Source organism: Lichenostomus cassidix, chromosome 2, assembly GCF_008360975.1.
Source record: "Lichenostomus cassidix isolate B80296 chromosome 2, HeHo_3.0, whole genome shotgun sequence".
Classification (NCBI taxonomy): Eukaryota; Metazoa; Chordata; class Aves; order Passeriformes; family Meliphagidae; genus Lichenostomus; species Lichenostomus cassidix.
This window is the reverse complement of record NC_139482.1, coordinates 17,875,207-17,893,084: the sequence shown is the minus strand read 5'-3', so window position 1 is coordinate 17,893,084 and position 17,878 is coordinate 17,875,207. Positions and strand designations below refer to the sequence as shown.

Below are 17,878 nucleotides of genomic sequence, written 5' to 3'. Positions count from 1 at the left end.
CAACTCACAGGAGCCAGGGAAGTGGAGGTAGAATCATTTGATAGCCCATGCTCTGCATCCATACTGAAGGAGATGCTTGCGCTGTGCTGGGTGGCTGGGTTTTATCAATATCAAAAAAATATTAATATGACAAAAAATGAAAAAGATAAAAAAGCTGAGGGATGTTCTCAAATGTAGCATGATTCAAATAAATATAAAAGGTGTTGTGGTGAGATATCTTACCATCCATACCAGGACAAATCTTGAACTGGCCTGCAAAGCTGGATCAAGCTTGTAGATGGCAGATTGTAATTAGTGAGAGAGATGGATACAAAATTCCAAACAGCTTTTTGATTAAATCAGCTACCAGTCAGTTACCATGGATAATTCAGATGAAATTTAATTTTTTGCTCTTTTTGACATTACATAGACATTATTTTAAAATCATGAATCTGACAAAGGCCTTTAGCTTTTATTCATTTTTTTAGGGTTTCATTTTTTAGCTTTCAACATTGGATTTCCCTTTAAGAAATGTTCAGCAGAAACGTTTGTTTAATAAAGAAGGCCAAGTAACACAGAAATGTTCTTCACCATTCAGAATAAATGCACACAAAGAAAAAATGAGATCTAAAATGTTTTCTGTACATGAACTCCAAAGGTCGTATACATCATGACTCATGTAACACACTAAGGCCTTTGCCTTTTTTTGTTACATCAGTCCTAATTTGGTCCTTAGCTGAGATATATCCACACACTATTTCATTGTTTACTTGGACGTTATTAACTCTAGTACTTTTGAGGACTATGGCAATGTTTCAGTATTTAAAGAATAAAATGGTAACATAAGAGGTTAACTGCTCATGGGAGGAATTTATTAGATTTTCGTGGAGATGTTTTCAGATCGCAGTTGTATGCCTTTCCTAAATCACCAGAAAAGGCTGATTTTTCTATTTGTAACTATTTTTTGTATGTCAAAATGTGCAAAGCCTTTTGCCAAGATGCGACGGCAATCCTGGTTAGAAAATTAGTTTAGGAAAAAAGAAATTAGTTTAGCAGTAAGCTCACATTTCAGCTGGCCATAACCACAAGTAAAAACCGTGGTTTGATACACAAATCTATAACCACGGGGAGGGGGGGAATGACTGGTGATACACATGAACATTTTGGAAGCAAAATAACATTCTTTACTGAAAGAGTGGCTAAGCATTGGAACAGGCTCCCCAGAGAGGTGATGGAGTCACCATCCCTGGAAATGTCAAAAAACCCGAGTAGATGGTGGCACTCGGTGGTATGGTTGATCGGCCATGGTTGTATCCAGTCGAGGGTTGGACTTGATGATCTTGAACGCCTTTTCCAACCTCAGTGGTTCTATGATTCCATATACCGAAGGGATAAGACTCTGCTCCTGAGGATGTGACAGCCGGCAGCACATTCATGGGCTGTAAAGCTTCACACCAACACATGCCCTTTAGACACCTATTGAGATGCAAGCGCTTCAGGCATTTCGTGAGATACGAGCTCTTTCGAGATTCATTAAGAGCTAATTACACCCCAAAACACGCCCTTGCGACGCATCTCCCCCGAAAACAGCATCACCTCCATTTCAAAGCCCCAGGAGCGAGCGGGTACACGCTGAACTCCCGTGGAGAGGCCAGCAGCGGTGGCGGGAGGGGCAGGGCAGCGGGAGGAGGCGCGCACCGCCCGTGCTCCGCGGGCGCGCCCCGCCCCGCCCCGCCCCGCCCCGCCCCGCACCGCCCCGCACCGCCCCGCCCCGCCCCGCACCGCTCCGCACCGTCCCGCCTCGCCCCGCACGGCACCGCAGCGGCACCTCCTCCCGCCCCGCACCGTTCCGCCCCGCACCGCCCCGCACCGCACGGCACCGCACCGCACGGCACCGCAGCGGCACCTCCTCCCGCCGCCGCCCCGCCCGCCCGCGCGGCAGCCCCGCCTCGCGCCGCGATCAGCTGCGCGCGCGTCACGTGGGCGCGTGTCGAAGGTCACGGCGCTCACAATGGAGCTGTCGCCGTACGCGCAGGGCGGCTGGCGGCTGCTGGGCGACCCCCGCCGCTTCCCCCGCCGCCCCTTCGCCGCCCTGCTCCGCGCCGCCTTCCGCAGCCTCCTGGATCACCCGCAGGCCGGGTTGGGTGAGGCGCGGCGCGGGGGGCTGGGGGTGCGGGCCGCGCCGCTCCGCGGAGCGCGGGAGAGGGCGCGGGGCTCCGTCCGCCTCCGCGCGTGTCCGCGCCGGGCCGCACGGTGCCCACGCACCCGCGGGGCGCGTTCTGCCCGCGGACGGCTGCGGGGTGCCGCTGCGCGGGGTGTCATCGCTAATGCGCGCCTGCTTCGCTAACGCGCCGAGCTGTCCAGAGCAGAGGCGGCGGGTCGGGAAGGGAAGGGTTCCCCCGAGTGTCCGTGTCCGCGGCGTGCGCTGCGCTAAGGAGGCGACATTCCCTCTCAGCTCCGCTGCCACCCTGGGGGGATTGTCGCGCGTGGACACGTCCTACGGCAGCCCCGGCGCGAGGGTGCACGGCCGTGCAATTAATTTTGCGGTGTTAATGAGTCCGCCGCCGCCTGCGCGGACGGAGGGAGCCGCCGGTGCCGGGCGGGGCGGCGGGCAGTCCCGGTGTCCCTCCCGGTGTCCCTCCCGGTGTCCCTCCCGGCCGGTGGCTCCAGCCCCGCTCCTCGCCATTAAGAGGCTGCTGAGCATCGCGGACGGGGCTCGCAGAGGAAATTGAGGTTTTCCTTTTTTCTTTCTTTTTTTTTTTTCCCTCGCTTTTTTTTTTTTTTCTCTCTCACTCTCTCTCTATTTTTTTTTTTTTTTTTTTTTTTTTTTTTTAAATGGGAAGGAGCTGTAGAGGCGGCGGGGCTCCCGCTCCCCAGCGCCGCGCAGCCCCGCCTGGTACGGCTTGCCCCAGCCAGTGCTTCAGCCCCTCACCTTCTCCTCCGCCTCCTCACACCTTGCCTACTTGCTCCGTCCTTTCGCTCTGAAACACCAAATGTGTTTCATTTGGAAGTTTTTGTGGGGAAGATAGCGTTCAAAGGGCGAGCAGCAGCCTTTGGTACTGTGTGCTGGGGTTTGGCAAAGAAGTGTGTCATCAGTAATTCATTTATTTTAGACGATCCAGACCTGAAAGATATTGACCCTACAGTATTAAAACATTGCCATGCTGCGGCTGCAACATGTATTCTGGAGGCAGGGAAGCAGAAAGCTGACATATCTGCTATAAGGTACTCATACTCATAGAAGTTACACCATTTTTCTAGCAGTTGTTACTTAAAAGTGTACTGCTGAGTTAATGTTAACAGAAAACTAATAAATTCTTTTTCCCCATAGCACATGTCTAGAAGACTGTAAACTGGATAAAGAGAGAATAGAACAGTTTTGCACCGAATATCAGGTTTTTAAACCCATTTTAACATATTAATTTTTTTCCTTTCATAGGAATTTATTGAACCTAGCATTTTTTTTTTCTCTCCAGAAAAACAAGGATGCGTTGGAAATCCTGTTGGGAAGGTAGGTCAGTCACTCAGCAGAGACATGGTTTCACTTACAGTTAGTTTGAAACTGTCCTGGAAAACACTTCTGTAGGTGATTAAAGTAAGTAATTTTTCCTTTTTTTAAAAGTGCATTTTTAACAAACTCTAGAAAACAGTTATTGAAGCTTTTCTTCATTTGGAATTCTACTCTAAAAAAACCTTTTTCAACTTCCCAAGAAGCATTACCAGCATCATGAAAAAGTTCTTTTTTGATGGAGAGCTTGAGAAAATGACCTTTTCTTATTGCATAGGGAACTTGTAACTGTTGTGTCTTTCAGCATAGGCAGATCTCCTCTGCATATTACTGATGTGTCTTGGCGCTTGGAATATCAGATCAAGGTAATTTTAGCAGATCAAGGTGTTTTAGTCTGTTTTAATGCTGAGACCTGACTTTTTAATGTGTTCTTTGTTTTTAATTTAGAACAATCAACTTCATAAAACCTACCAGCCTTCCTATTTGGTGACCTTAAATGTAGAGGTACAGTACTCCCAGCATCCTCAAAGGAAAAAATGCTTTTTCATGGTATTTTTACAATAAAATAGTCATTGCTGTTTCTTTGCTTTTTTTTTCCCCTTCAGAACAGTGATTCAGGATCCCACCCAGATGTTAGTTTTAGTTGTACAATGGAGCAGTTACAGGTACTTTTTTCCTTCATCATTCTATGCTTAGCCCCAGTTGTGGATGCACATGTTTGTAACAACTTGCCAATCAAAATGAAATAATATATACTATTACTTAAAAAAAAAAAATCCAGTACTGGAAGGGTAAGAGAATTTTCCATAAAAGTTATCCGAGTGTATTTTTACTGTCTTTTCAGATAAAGTTGCAAAGTAACCGAATTTAGTTGCGTGGGGAGTGTTTTACATACGTGCATAAATATTTTGTCTGTTTTCATAACTGTAATCCATATGTATATGTGGGAGGAAATTCATCATTTTCTGAAACTCTGATTTCCCGTGCTTTAGAGAAATGACTAAAGATGCTGGTTCAGTGATTTAAATGTCATGATTAAAAATAGAGAAGGAACTGAAGGCTCTTCAGTGGTGTTAATGACATGTAAAAAATGTCCTGAAACAAACGTTGATCTTTGTTTAGCGATTTAAATGTGTAACTGAACAATAGAGGTATTGTAATGCTTGGAAGTGACCAAACTGTGGAGGATCACGAAGAGGGGTTGGTGGGAGAGGAAAAGCAAGATATTAAAACTTAAGGTTTACACCTCCTCTTTTAAAATGTGTTTCAAAAGTTGTCCTTTTGTTACTAAAGAGTGTTTCTAGTTGGTTTGCTGGCATAGAGAAATCTGACATCTTTGGCTGGAGAATGGTCCTAGTACAAAACTACACTCAAAATGTTTTCAATGCTCTAGAAATGTGTGTAGTACTTCAAAACCTGAAGCAAATGTCACATGAACCATTGTGGCAATACCAATAAAATATACCTGTTAATAGTACTGATCTATTTTAGGAGCAAATACGTTACCTTCAGTTCCCATTTTTCTGACTACATTGTAAAATACAGAGCTCTTTAATTACTTGCTTGCACTGTTCGGCAGTTGCAATATTTCTTCGTGTTACAAGGTGCTTGTTTCCCTCGTGTCTCCCTATTTAAAAAAAATCCTGTTCTTCTAGCTGACCTTTTAAAAAAATATGCTTATTCTAAGACAGTATTTCATCTCTTAGGACTTAGTGGGAAAACTAAAAGATGCTGCAAAAAGTCTAGAACGAGCGACTCAGATGTGATTGAAGGAAGGTGTCAGCCTGCTGAAGCACTCTCCTTCCTAAGTGTCTCCTAAATGACAAATGTCTTTCATTTCTTGATGCAAACTGGGTTTTTTTTAAGTCCTTGGATGTGAATTAAGTGAAACAACTTTTTTACACCCGCACTGGGTATTCCTGAGTCATGTAATTTTTTGTTATTAACTCCTGTTAATTATTTGCTGAACTGTCGTGTCATCAAAGTATTCTTTCTGTCTTATTTTGTATATTTTTACAACTGTCACTACTTATTTTTCTCTGTGATCTAATAAAAGTTCATTCGTGCCTGTTGTGCAGTTTCTATGGATGAATTAGCTGTACCCAAAAGTAAGATGCTAAGCGTTAGATCAGCTCATTGAGGCGAAAGTGCCTTCTTCCCGTGCCGCGGCTACGGCGCGTTTGCTAGAATCGCCCGCCGCGCTTTGTCATTTCCAGCCGATCTTAACATCGCTCCTACGGGTAAAGGTCGGACCCCGGCGCGGGGGGCAAGAAAGGATTCGGTTTAGCCGTGTGGACCCGGGGCGCCTCACGGAAAGCCGGCAGGGTCCGCGGAACGGAGCGGATCCGGGTGGCGGCTCCGGCTCGACGGCGGGGCTGCTCCCAGCCTCTCCCGATCGCCTTGGGCCGCGCCCGGCACCGCTGGTCTCCGCGGGGCCGCTCGCTGGCGCCGGCAGGTGCGGACGGGCTCCGAGGTGCGGTCCGTCCGCACCTGCCGGCGGGGGAGAGCGGCCCCGCGGAGGATGCGCGGCGGCCGCCGGTCCCTCACCGCGGAGCCGGGCTTTTTCCTCTCCGCTTCTCGGCGCCCGAGCGGCGTCTTGTCCCCGCCGGAGGCGAGCACCGCGAGGGTTTCCCCGGCTTCCTCCTTCCCGCTCCGGCGGCCGCCCGTCCCGCCCGCGGGGTGTGGGGACACCGCGGGTCCCCGCGAAACCCGCTCGCTCCGCCGCTCGGAGCGGAAAAGCGGCCGCGGGCCCTCGAGGGGACGCGTCACCTCGACGCCGACGGCTCCGCGCGGCCCCGGGCGGGCGCGGAGGCGAGAGGGGCGCGCTGCAGCGCGCACGCGGTGGCGGAGGCGCGAGGCCGCGGTGCGGGTCCCGCGGGGTCCCTCCGCGGCGGGACGGGGCGTGCGGGGCGGCCGCGGTGGGAGCGCGCAACAAGTGCGCGGAGGGAGGCGCGGGCTGCGGGGGCAGGGCGACTGTCGGCGTGTGGGGCCGGCGGGTGTGCGGGCTGTGGGGCTGCGGCGCGGGGAGGATGGAGAGGGCAGCGCCGGGCAGGGCGGGGGGCGCGGGGCGAGAGCGGAGAGCGCAGGGGCTGAAAGGGAGCCGCGGCGCGGGCGGAGGTGGCGCGGGGAAGGAGGGCGGGAGGCGCTGGAGCTGCGCTGGGCGGGGGGAGGCGGGCGGGAGCCGCGGAGCGGGGCCGGGGGTCGGGGCGGGCGGGCGGGCGGTGAGGAAAAGGAGGAAAAGGAGGCATCGGCCGCGCGCGGGCGAGCGTGTGCAGGGCCGGGGGGAGGGGAGGGAGGGAGAGAGGGAGGGAGGGAGGGAGGAAAAGAGGAGGGAGGGAGAGAAGGGAGGGGGGTGGGTGGCGGGCGGGGGAGGGGAGGGAGGGGGGAGGCGGAGGGGGAGGAGGCGGCCGGGTTGCGGGATTGGGTCACGGGGAGGCTGCCGGGCCCCGGCGGCAGCGCCGCTAATTCCCAGGCCGCCCTTAAGGAATGAGGCGCCCCACGTGACGCTGGCGGGGCGGGCGAACTCCGAGCCATTTTGGGGACGGTGTCAGTTTCCACTGTGTGCCTTCAGCGTTGCATTCTTCCCTCCTCCGCCCTCCTCCCGCCCGCCCGCCCGCCCGCCCTCCTTCCCTCCCCGGGTCCCCGCCACCAACTATGAAATAACAACAACAATAATACTCGTAATAATAACAATAATAATAAAAGAAGGAACGCGAGCGAGGCCGCGAGGCGGAGCGGGGGGCAGAGGGAGAGACAATGGGCTGGTGGAGAGAGGACCCATCCGGACCGGGGCGACTGTGCGCTCCCAGCGCCTGAACCGCCCGGGCGGCCAACTCGGAGGGAGCGAGAGAGCGAGGGAGCGAGCGAGAAGGGCCCGCGAGGAGCGGAGGAGACCCGGGCGTTCTGTAACTAAAATGAGCGGAGCGCAGCGGCGGCGGCGGCAATAAGCTTATTGCAATTGACAGCGTCTGCAGTTCATTTCAAGATGGCCGCTTGGCTCACATTCATTTTCTGCTGAACGACTTTTAACTTTCATTGTCTTTTTTGGCCGCTCCGATCATCACCCACCGGCTCCGTTTTCCGGGTACGTATGAAGCGAGGTGTCGCCTTACCAAGGGCGGGGGGCGAAGGGGGCTCGGCGGCGGTTTTCGGCCGGTTTGGGGGCTGCAAAGGGGCGCCTAGGTGTCCCCCGAGCTCTCCGTATGGGAAAAGCGCTGACAGGCTGCTCTAGCCACACACACACATACAGACACGCAGCAGCAGCAGCAGCAGCCTGTGCACTCGCTCGCGTTACGCACCCACATTTGCAAATTTTAGTTCCTTTCTTTCTCCAGACGCCCCCTAAAACCTTTCTGTGCACATGGCCCCCGAGGAGAATATTTATATTTCCCGACCCTGCTGCCAGCCCGGCCCGATCGCCCTTTGTTTAAAGGCAGATTTTGATTAAACAGGGACGTTCGTGAAATCTGGAGCTGCCTGGGTCAAGTGATTTCAGTCCTCCCCGAAAGAAATGTGTCTGGGGGAGGTTAAAATGTCAGATAACGCACCCATTTTATAGAGACGGAGCCAGCGGGGGGTAGCGATCCTCCTGGGGGGGTTGTTAGGCGCCGGGGCACCCAGCAGAAAATGTTATTAACTTAAGTTGGACAAGTACTTCTGTGAAATTGGATGGGTTGTAAGATGGCGGTTCCCAGTTGTTTCCAATGTCTCCTCTTACATTTCTGCTCTAAATGCTAAACTTTAGGGGTTTGTGCCTGCTGGGAGAGGCAAGGGGTAGCCAACGCCGAGAAATAACTTTTTTGGGGGGTAAGGATAGCACTTTGAAAGCGATCTTGGGGAGCTGGGGCGTGCGGTTTGCTGGAGCCTTTGGAGCAAAGGTGATGCGTCTGCGGGACGCGGAGGGGGGGTGGTGTGTGTGAATTTCTTTTCTCTGGTTGGTATTTTTTTTCCCCCTGAGCCCGGGAAGGGTAAATTTACATGAAATCCTTTGTCAGATCTTAAAGATGTCACGAGTGGGCTCCTCGTGCTGCTTATGGGCAGCACTTGAAAGTTGCTGGTGTTATGTTTTTATAATTGAATGGCCTTGGCAATATATTAAGCGGGATGCTTCTGTGTGTTTGCTGTAAACATTTGCAAATAATCAGGTAAAAATAATCAGGAAAAAAAATCGCATCTCCATAAAAGTGAGGTAGTAACTTTTTAGCCTCCAAAAACTTTGCTTCATTCCTCCACTCTCCAGAAAAGTCGAAGAAAACCTGGGCATGTGTGCCCACTTGTGTGTTTGGCGCTAAAAGAATTTTTTTTTTTTTTTGCGTAGTTTGTAGCGGTGAGAGCAGCCTCTTTTGTGGGACTGTCCCTAAGACCAGGGACGTTCTGGAAATACAGTCCAGTAAAGCTACTTTGAGTGACTCTGTTCAGCCCGTCCTGGAAACTGAGAGAGACTTGTGTTGCACTATGCCAGAGACACGAAGCCTTCACCTACCTGATCGCTTAGATATTACAAAGTTAATATTTTAGCGTCTTTTTTTAAGTAGACATATTGTGTCCTACGCCTAGTCCCGGGGAGGCGATTTGAGAGACTGGGGTCCTTTTGCAACACTGTTGCCAATATTCAGGTCTTTTCTCGCTGCAGCGAGCTGGGCAGAGATACTTGAGCTTCGTGTGCCTTCTCTGTAAGAAGTACGGTCCTCTCCTTTAAAACATATGTGGCCATTCTTAAGCGAAAGAGTAATAACAGGCTCGATAGTACAAGTGGCTCTGGCTGATAATGGGTGAAGATGTAGAATGACGGCTGCTTTATTCCTGATGAGAGTTTTCCGAGAGGAGATGGGTGCAAAGTACACAAACCTACCCGAGAGATGCTTCTATTTTTTATGTATGTATTTTCTGTTAGAGACCTGTCGAGCAAGGTTTGATAGCTTATTGCCTTTATAGATTTTTAATAACGTAGCCGATTCTTAGCAGGAGAATGCACTTCTGTTTTTCTTCATTTTGACATAACTGGTTTAAGGCCTCTGTATAATCGGTTGGCTGGCAGTGTTTACTTCTAGCAAGTATTATCTACGTATATTTTACGTTTAGTTGTTCCATGTGTCAGTGTGTAAATATATATTGTCCTGGCTAAGAGGCTGTTTGTATTTCTGTGAAGTGTTGGCATTCACCATGCGATCAGCAGGAGCAGAAAAAAAAACATCTGAAAGGGTTTCCCTCGTACCAAGATATTAAACTCAGGCTGCCGTAGTAAAATGTGCTGCGTTCATGTTACATCCCCGCAGGCACGGACACGCGTGTGCCTGTGCGGGTGGCTTTTGGGGAGAAATTAGGTGCCTAGTTCAGCTCGCTGGGGAAAATCACTGATTTTCAAGATAGCTCATAGAACGTTGAAAATGTGCTAACTTTGGGCAATAAATAATCCGCATTTAGAGGTTGCTTCGACAAAACAGGTTTCACGGTTGAATTTAATCCCCCTCCATTTAGGAAGGGGCTACGCCTGCGTGAAATAAACGCGTTAATGTCTTGAAGGGTTTGTCCCAGTCTGTCAGGGCTGGGAAGGAATTCTCGGTCAGCCAACTTGTGTGACCTCGGTCACTGCTGGGGTTTTGTGGGGTTTTTTTTTGGTTTAGATATTTGTGAATTATAAGGTAGTGACTTGAACAAATAAAACACAGAACCGTGAAAGCAGCCTGTCCATGTGGAAGTACCTAAAGGGGCTCCAGAGCCGCCAGCTTCAGGGCGCTGGGTTCTTCAGAGAGGCGTGCAGAAACCCCGTCTGTGCCTTTTCTGGGAAAAGCAAAACCTCGGTATCAGTTTAAAAGGAAGAAGCGGAGGGTCAGGGACCCTGGAAGCGACATTTAAACTGCAGTACAATGCAGCGGGGGTCTTGCTTTCCCGCATGGTGCTGGGAACAGCTTTGGGGACCTGGTCTGGCTTGGTGCTTCTGGCACGTTGCTTTTCTGTGTGCTAGCCGGCTGTGGTTTGATGCTGGGGAGTTTTATCTGCTGCTCACTGGAGGGTTCTCCTGCAGCAGCCAGAGAAGTTTTCTGGTCGGGGTCGCTCGTTGGCGCTGTGCACACTACTGAGGAATATTGTACCCCTGTCCTGGTCAGTTTGGCCGACGTTCAAAGCTTTTAGAAAGCTTGGTGTGTTGCCTTTTTTTTTTTTTTTTTTTTTTTTGCTTTCCCTTTTTTCTTTTTTTTTTTTCCCCCGCTGCCTTACATTGAAGTTTGCGAGTGGCTGCGGGAAGCCTCGCATCTTAAGATCTTGAGCATACGGTGCTGCGGTGAGACGTGGCTCGCAAGCTTCGCAAGCTCTGCCTCAGGAGGAGAGGGGACCAAGGACAGGAGCTGGTGTGCTGGGAGCACTGACCTAGGGAAATTAATAGCTTGGACTGGAGCAACGTTGTGACATTACATTTTGCAGAATCCGGTTGACAGAAAATAATTTACTCTGCAATTGACGTGGCTGACAGGGTTTTTTCCCCGTGTGTACTTTCCCTTTTATCTCTTATTCCCTCTCATTTTCAACAGTATGTGTGCATCTAGCGTTGGTGCCAGTGCATCCGATGGGGTTTTATGGGTTTCAGACTGTGAAAATGACATTTGTTTTTCACTCTTGTCGCTGCATTGTGTTGACAAGGTGTTGATTTAGCTTTAGGAATGATCTGGTCACATGGTCCTTCGCATGTTGTCACTAATGTACCGTTTAAAGTCGGTTTGGGCTTTTTCCCCCCTCTCGGTGTGCTTTATTGCTGAAAAGAGGAGTTGCTGAAGGATCCGGAGACTTCTTTTCTCCCGTCCAAGCACCTTACTCTGGCGCTGCAAATCTCTTTACACCTTTTGCAAAACTTTGCACCGCGCTCGCCTCGTCCACGGGATGATTTTCAAACAAGCGTTAAAAGGTGGGAGAAGGAAAGAAAGAGAAAGAAAATGAGCTGGGGGAGAGAGAAAGGTAGAAAGGAGAAAAATGAGAGAAGCAGAGAAGGAGGGAGCGGGGATGCCGGCGCGGTGGAGCGGGAGCTGGGCTCGGCACCCCATCGGCGATGCGGGGGGCTCGGTCCCCGGGAGCGCGGCGCGGTTCTGCTCGGCGGAGGGAGGGAGGGAGCGGAGGGGGAGAGGAGCTATCTCAGACCAGCTCCTCGCACCGAGTCGGAGTGGAGAGAGGCCCCTGAGAGGATCCGAAATGGCCGAGGCTCGGGAGGAGCCTCTGGCACTCGCCTCCGCCAGGCTGAGACCCCAAAGCCCGGGGCCGCCCCCGCCGCCCGGGCTGCCCCGCACCGCGCCCGGGCACCCTCCGGGCTGTGGCACCCGACCCCGCCCGGGCCGCTCCCGCCCTGCCCCCCTCCCCTCCCTTCGCGGCCGGGCTCCCAGACCCCCGCGGGCTCCTTGGCTCCTCCACCCCCTCCGCCAGCCCCCGGGCCCCGCGTCCCACCCCCTGGCCCGGCCCGGCCCGGCCCGGCCCGCCCCCCCGGCCGCCCCCCGCCCGGCTCTCGTGTGTTCCCAGCGGTGGCAGGATGCCAAGTGTAAGTGTAAGTTGCTATAGCAACCCCCTCGGAGAGCGGAGCAGATCCGGATCGGCACCGAGCCGCAGCGGCAGCCGCCCGGACCCCCCCGGCGGGCCGGCCCCGCCGCCCCGGTGCCCGGCCCCGCTCCGAGGTGCGTGTGTCCCCCCCCCTCCCTGTCCCTCCCCCCGCCGCCCCTCCCCGCGCTCCGGAAATGCCAGGGCAGCCGCACCGGGAGGCGCTGGTTCCCCTTTGTGCTGCTCGCCGGCAGCCCGGTGCCCGCCGTGTCGCCCCCGGAGCTCCCCGCCGCATCGCCGCCGAGCCGCCCGCGCAGCCCGAGCCGGCCGGAGCCGCCGCGCCGCGGGAACGGCCCGTGCCCGCCGGGGAACGGCGCGGTGGGTGCCGCGGAGCGACCGCCCCTCCGCGGGGCTGCGCCCAGGCCGGCCCGGGGCGGTGCGGTGCGGGGACGCCCCGCCGGCCTCGAGACCGGCCCTCGCCCGCCGCCCGGCCCCGCGCCGCCGCCGCCTTCGTCTTCCGCGCTCGGCGTTCCCCTGCGCCGGGGGATGCGATGCGATGCACGGGGGAAGGGGACGCGCCGGACCGCGGCACCTGGGACGCCGCCGCGCTCGTCGCCGCTGACCGGTCCTCTGTGTGTGTGTCTTTCAGAGCCTCTCCTTGCCACGCCAAAATGCACCGAACAACAAGAATCAAAATAACCGAGCTAAACCCCCATCTCATGTGCGTGCTCTGCGGCGGGTACTTCATTGATGCAACAACCATCATAGAGTGCCTCCACTCCTGTAAGTACGACCGGGCGCTCCGCGTTTTTCCCTTGCCACTTCCCTCCTTTCCCGGCATCCCGGGAACACACACGAAAAAAGAGAAAATCCTCCCAAGCCCAAACCCCCCGAGGGGCTCGGGACCGCTGCCCTCCTCCTCCCCGACGGGAGGGGAAGTAGGTGTTCCAGCCGCGGTGCAGATTTTCTGAGGACGTTCCTACGGTCTTTGTTAAAGTAATAATATATGTACTATAAGCGTCTCCTTTTCATGGTAATTGCAGCTTATTTGGGTAGTTGTTTAGCTTAAGCAGCGCGTTGCTGACAATGGACGATTTGCTCTAGCTTGCATAGTTTAGAAAATCGAACCTTTATCTATGCATATCTGAGCGGCACCTACGAGCATCACTAAAAGCCTGTGGTGTTTGACTTACAGTCTGTAAGACCTGTATCGTGCGTTACTTGGAGACCAGCAAGTATTGTCCTATCTGTGATGTCCAAGTTCACAAAACTCGACCGCTTTTGAATATAAGGTAGGAGAAAGTTACGAAGTGCACACTGCATCTCTCGTTTTGCTTTATATGGGGAGACCAGCAGTAGTCGGTGTCAATGTTATCTCTTCGTCTGCAATTTAAATCTGAAAGGGCTTGTCAATTTACAAGCTAACTCCTGTGTATGTGCTCTCTTTGGCGTTTCCTCACTGATTGAAACTGAAGATGCCTCTAGATGTGAGACAGAAAGTTTTTGTTGGTCGTTTTTAGCATACACCAGTCATTGATGCCTCTTCCCTCTCCCCCATTCTCACGTGTACCACCCCGACAGTTCTTGCCTCTACTTTCTTTATCTCCAAGGCATGCATCACTCCAACCATAGCTCCTAGTCATGAAAACTCCTGCTGCAACTTTCCAAACTAAGAGGCAAAAGCCTTTAAAGTATCATTTGCCTTTCAGAAACCTTTTTGTTGTCAGCACTGCATTTTGCTCTCCGTATTTTCTAGGGAGGACATATAGTTTTTAAGGCCTTCCTTGAGTCTGAGAGAGTTCTTTTACAGTTGTGGTAACACAGATGAGTTTTGGTCCAGAGTGGTATTTAGAGCAGGGTTAGTTTGATTACAAGGTCCTGTAAGTTAACTTTTTATGACTGGCCTACCACTTTTTAGTAGGTGCCTTGTTGTTGTGAAAGTGTATAAATGAGGATCTGCCATTTGGATTAAAATATTGCTTCATCTACTTAATTTTATGTTTTGGGGTTGTTCTTTTTTCAGGTCAGATAAAACTCTGCAAGATATAGTATACAAGCTAGTACCAGGCCTTTTCAAAAGTAAGTAGTTAAATCAGGTATTTTCTTAAGAGCAGAAAAACACAACCAGAGCCACTGTCCTATATCAACACTGTGAGTTACAGAGTAACTACTAAAAGAAAAATATATGCTTTTCCATCTAGATGAAATGAAAAGAAGAAGGGATTTTTATGCTGCTCATCCGTCGGCTGATGGTAAAAGCTTCTCGTTCACAACTTTAATATATGTAGCATTGACCTAGATGTTTTCCTGTTTCCTTTTTAACTTACAAGTGACGTATTACCGTCACAGAATTTTAAGAAGTAAAGTCAGCATAATAAAAGTTTATTGTTTTAACAGTCAGGTAGCTTTCATTCATTATCTTACTGTGAAGATTTTTTTTCTTGTTACTGAGAATTGCCATTCTTCCTGATTTGAATTTCAAAATGTAAATTATTGTGGAAATTTCTGTGCAGCTGCCAATGGCTCTAATGAAGACAGGGGAGAAGTGGCTGATGAAGACAAAAGAATTATAACAGACGACGAGATAATAAGCTTATCCATTGAATTCTTTGACCAGAATAGGCAAGTTCCAGAATGGCAAAATTTTATCTTTACCTGTTTGATAGCACCTTTATTTATTATTTGTTGTAATTGTGTAATTTCTTCTCCCAGACTGGAGCGAAAAGGAAATAAGGAGAAAGAAAAATCAAAGGAAGAGGTAAATAACTTTCCTTTACTCCAGAGGAAACCTATCACACACACACACACACACACACACACACACAACTTTGGCACAGGTTGTAGCTGAGAAAAGTATGTAGGTATGTGCATCTAGAACAAAGGAAGCACACCTCCTATTATAGCACTAGGTACAGAAGAGGTAAAACATTTTCATACTGCTGTATATGCAGGAAACTTTTTAAAATTAAAAATGCCCACAGTATTATTTTTAAAGCATAATCTGATTTTTTGTCAGAGTTGGGGAATATATTTAATAATTCATTAAAAAATAATATGTATTGCATATGTGACCTAAAAAGATGTTAAATATAACATAAATATTTATATATAAATTTAGTTACCATTTTAACTCACTTTCTCTATAACTGTAATTTGCCACTTATTTCTGGTGTGCCCTCTAAGACAGCAGGCATTGTTGTATTACATTTTATAATTTAGTAAGGTGCACTTTTTAAAATATGAAACATTAGAATACAACATTGGTGGGAGTAATTGCTTGTTCTCCATAGTCTGATTTTCTTTACTCTGCCATCAGGTGAATGACAAAAGATACTTGCGCTGCCCAGCAGCAATGACAGTGATGCATCTAAGAAAGTTCCTGCGGAGTAAGATGGATATACCTAACACTTTCCAGGTACCCATGGGGAAAGAGTGGTTTTTTTGTTTGTTTGGGGGGTTTTGTTTGTTTTTTTGGAGGGGTTGTTTTTTGGGTTTTTTTTGGTAGGACCCATTTTCTCTTTACAGCTGGTCCCAGCAAGTGGTAACAGCCAAGTACTTCTGGTGTGTGCCATACCTTATTTGGTTTATTTTTAAAATATCTGTCTGTAAAACTTGGTGACACTGTAATTTTTTTACTGCTGTAAATACCAAAGTATTAAGAAATTGCTCTTTGATGTATTTGTGATATCTACGACAGTGGGGCTACTTTTACCTTAGAGCAATCATGTGCTAGGGGTAGATGCCTGGATGCTCCTTAACGCAAGGGTTCTTATCTTGAACAGATCGATGTGATGTATGAAGAGGAGCCTCTGAAGGACTACTACACCCTAATGGATATTGCTTACATCTATACCTGGAGGCGGGTGAGTATTTCCAGTGTGCCTCCTGTCCTGGGAGGGTGCAGGTCATGGCCTGGGCAGGGCACTTACCAGGGTCTCCCTTTTGTTTGCAGAATGGGCCTCTGCCCTTGAAATACCGGGTCCGACCTACTTGCAAGAGGATGAAGATCAGTCACCAGAGGGAAGGCTTGAATAATAGTGGGGAGCTGGAAAGTGACTCTGGGAGCGACAAGGCGAGCAGCCCAGCAGGAGGCATCCCCTCCACCTCCTCCTGTTTGCCCAGCCCCAGCACGCCAGTCCAGTCTCCTCACCCCCAGTTCCCTCACATCTCCAGCACCATGAATGGCACCAGCAGCAGCCCCAGCAGTAACCACCAGTCCTCCTTTACCAACAGAGCTCGGAAAACATCAATAAATGGCTCCTCAGCCACTTCATCTGGTTGATGTGCTACCATCAACCACACCCTCGCCCCTCCTTTATATAGATCTCTCCATGCCATTACAGCTTTATAGATGCTAATCCATGTGACTATCATCCAAATTGCTTTCTTTTGTAGTAACACTGAACTTGGCTATAAATGGCGGACTAGGTGACATTCAGGATGGACGTTAATGGAAACGCAAGATTGAAATGTAAATTGTTTTCAGAGGACTGGGAAGCAAGCAAAAGTTACACCTGTACTGAATGATGTGGAGTTGTTTCTGTCCCCATCTTCTGGAGACAGGAGTCTCCAGAAAGTCAATACAAATCCTGGGAAGTAGTTTGTTAATCCAGACTAACTCCTCCATTGCGTTCTCTTCGATTGTTATTGTTCTTATACTGTTTTGTGAACCTGTAGAAAGCAAGTGCTTTTTCATCTTGAAATCCAACAAAATTGAAAGAATATGCATACAAAAATGCATATATGTAGCCATGTCACTGTGAATAACAATTTTTGCGTATTAGCCATTTTGATTCTTATGTTGCATCTTTTAATTCTCTGTTGCTGCGCAGAACCGATCAAAAGAAAAGTAAACTTCAGTTTTACAATCTGTATGCCTAAAAGCGGGTATTACCGTTTTATTTACTGACTTGTTTAAATGATTCGCTTTTGTAAGAATCAGATGGCATTATGCTTATTGTACAATGCCATATTGGTATATGACATAACAGGAAACAGTATTGTATGATATATTTATAAATACTATAAAGAAAATATTGTGTTTCATGCACTCATGATATGGTTGTTAAATTTCTAAACTGGTTCGACCCTTGCAGATGCCGCCTGTTTGAGCTTTGCTCATACTGCAAAAAACACGTTGTGTGTGAGAGCTACAGTATTGGGAAAGCACATTCAAGTCTCTGATAAGCTGGAGGCAATTGGCAATCTTGAAAGGATTTTACTTGCTTTGTCTTTTTTTTTTTTCCAAATGGAATATTTTTACTTTACCAAATGTTGAAGTGATACAGTGAAAAAAAAAACATGGGACATGGAAGTTTTAGACCTGTTTGATTACCTTTTTATTATTTGGTGTGGTGGGACTGTGTTTTTAAAAGCACATGGAATCATTACAGAAGCCATAAACTATTTGATATAAATTTTAAGGAACCAGCAAGTGGCTGGATGAAGGCATTTTATCTAAATTTGTTTTAATATATATGTATATGGTACAGTACTAACTTCATTAAAATTTAACAGGTACTTTAATATTTCCAATAAATTGTGGAGAATGCCTTCTCTTTAATGGCCTGCAAGTAGGTGCATTTTATTAGAGGCTTCTAAGGGTGGGGTTTTTTCAATAGGAGGAACTTTTCCACCATAAAATATGAACAGCCCAGAACACTTTTCAGTTTGTGCTTTGCTTTGGTCGAACTTTGTGTGTGTTCATCACCCATCAGTTATACATTTGTGAGGGTGTTTATTCTATATGGATATTGTTTCATGTTTGTACGGAAAAATTGTAGTTAAACATTTCATTGTCTCCAGTCTGCAAAAGAAGCACAATTCTTATTGCTTTGTCTTGCTTATAGTCATTAAATCATTACTTTTGCATATAAA

At 49.3% G+C, this 17,878-nt stretch overlaps 2 protein-coding genes across 2 annotated transcripts; both read left to right on the top strand.

Annotated features, from left to right (window-relative positions):
• The first annotated feature begins 1,950 nt into the window (after positions 1-1,950).
• COMMD3 (COMM domain containing 3) lies at positions 1,951-5,553 on the top strand. The gene is made up of 8 exons (XM_085050543.1): positions 1,951-2,123; positions 3,093-3,204; positions 3,311-3,374; positions 3,456-3,490; positions 3,792-3,852; positions 3,935-3,991; positions 4,093-4,152; positions 5,194-5,553. The coding sequence occupies exons 1-8, from the start codon at positions 1,991-1,993 to the stop codon at positions 5,251-5,253; spliced, it is 582 nt and encodes a 193-aa protein (XP_084906669.1). The 5' UTR covers positions 1,951-1,990; the 3' UTR covers positions 5,254-5,553.
• Positions 5,554-6,902: 1,349 nt separating this feature from the next.
• On the top strand, positions 6,903-17,878 carry BMI1 (BMI1 proto-oncogene, polycomb ring finger). The gene is made up of 10 exons (XM_085050542.1): positions 6,903-7,571; positions 12,651-12,784; positions 13,197-13,293; positions 14,025-14,080; positions 14,203-14,253; positions 14,515-14,623; positions 14,714-14,759; positions 15,318-15,416; positions 15,784-15,864; positions 15,954-17,878. The coding sequence occupies exons 2-10, from the start codon at positions 12,673-12,675 to the stop codon at positions 16,281-16,283; spliced, it is 981 nt and encodes a 326-aa protein (XP_084906668.1). The 5' UTR covers positions 6,903-7,571; positions 12,651-12,672; the 3' UTR covers positions 16,284-17,878.

Bases quoted from the DNA above. Each gene is read 5' to 3' on its own strand.
- BMI1 (XM_085050542.1), top strand. From the start codon at position 12,673: ATGCACCGAACAACAAGAATCAAAATAACCGAGCTAAACCCCCATCTC. The intron at 15,417-15,783 runs GTACCCATGGGG...TATCTTGAACAG, and splicing joins ATATACCTAACACTTTCCAG to ATCGATGTGATGTATGAAGA. The intron at 15,865-15,953 runs GTGAGTATTTCC...TTTTGTTTGCAG, and splicing joins ACATCTATACCTGGAGGCGG to AATGGGCCTCTGCCCTTGAA.
- COMMD3 (XM_085050543.1), top strand. From the start codon at position 1,991: ATGGAGCTGTCGCCGTACGCGCAGGGCGGCTGGCGGCTGCTGGGCGAC. The intron at 3,205-3,310 runs GTACTCATACTC...TTTTCCCCATAG, and splicing joins GCTGACATATCTGCTATAAG to CACATGTCTAGAAGACTGTA. The intron at 3,853-3,934 runs GTAATTTTAGCA...TTTTTAATTTAG, and splicing joins GCTTGGAATATCAGATCAAG to AACAATCAACTTCATAAAAC.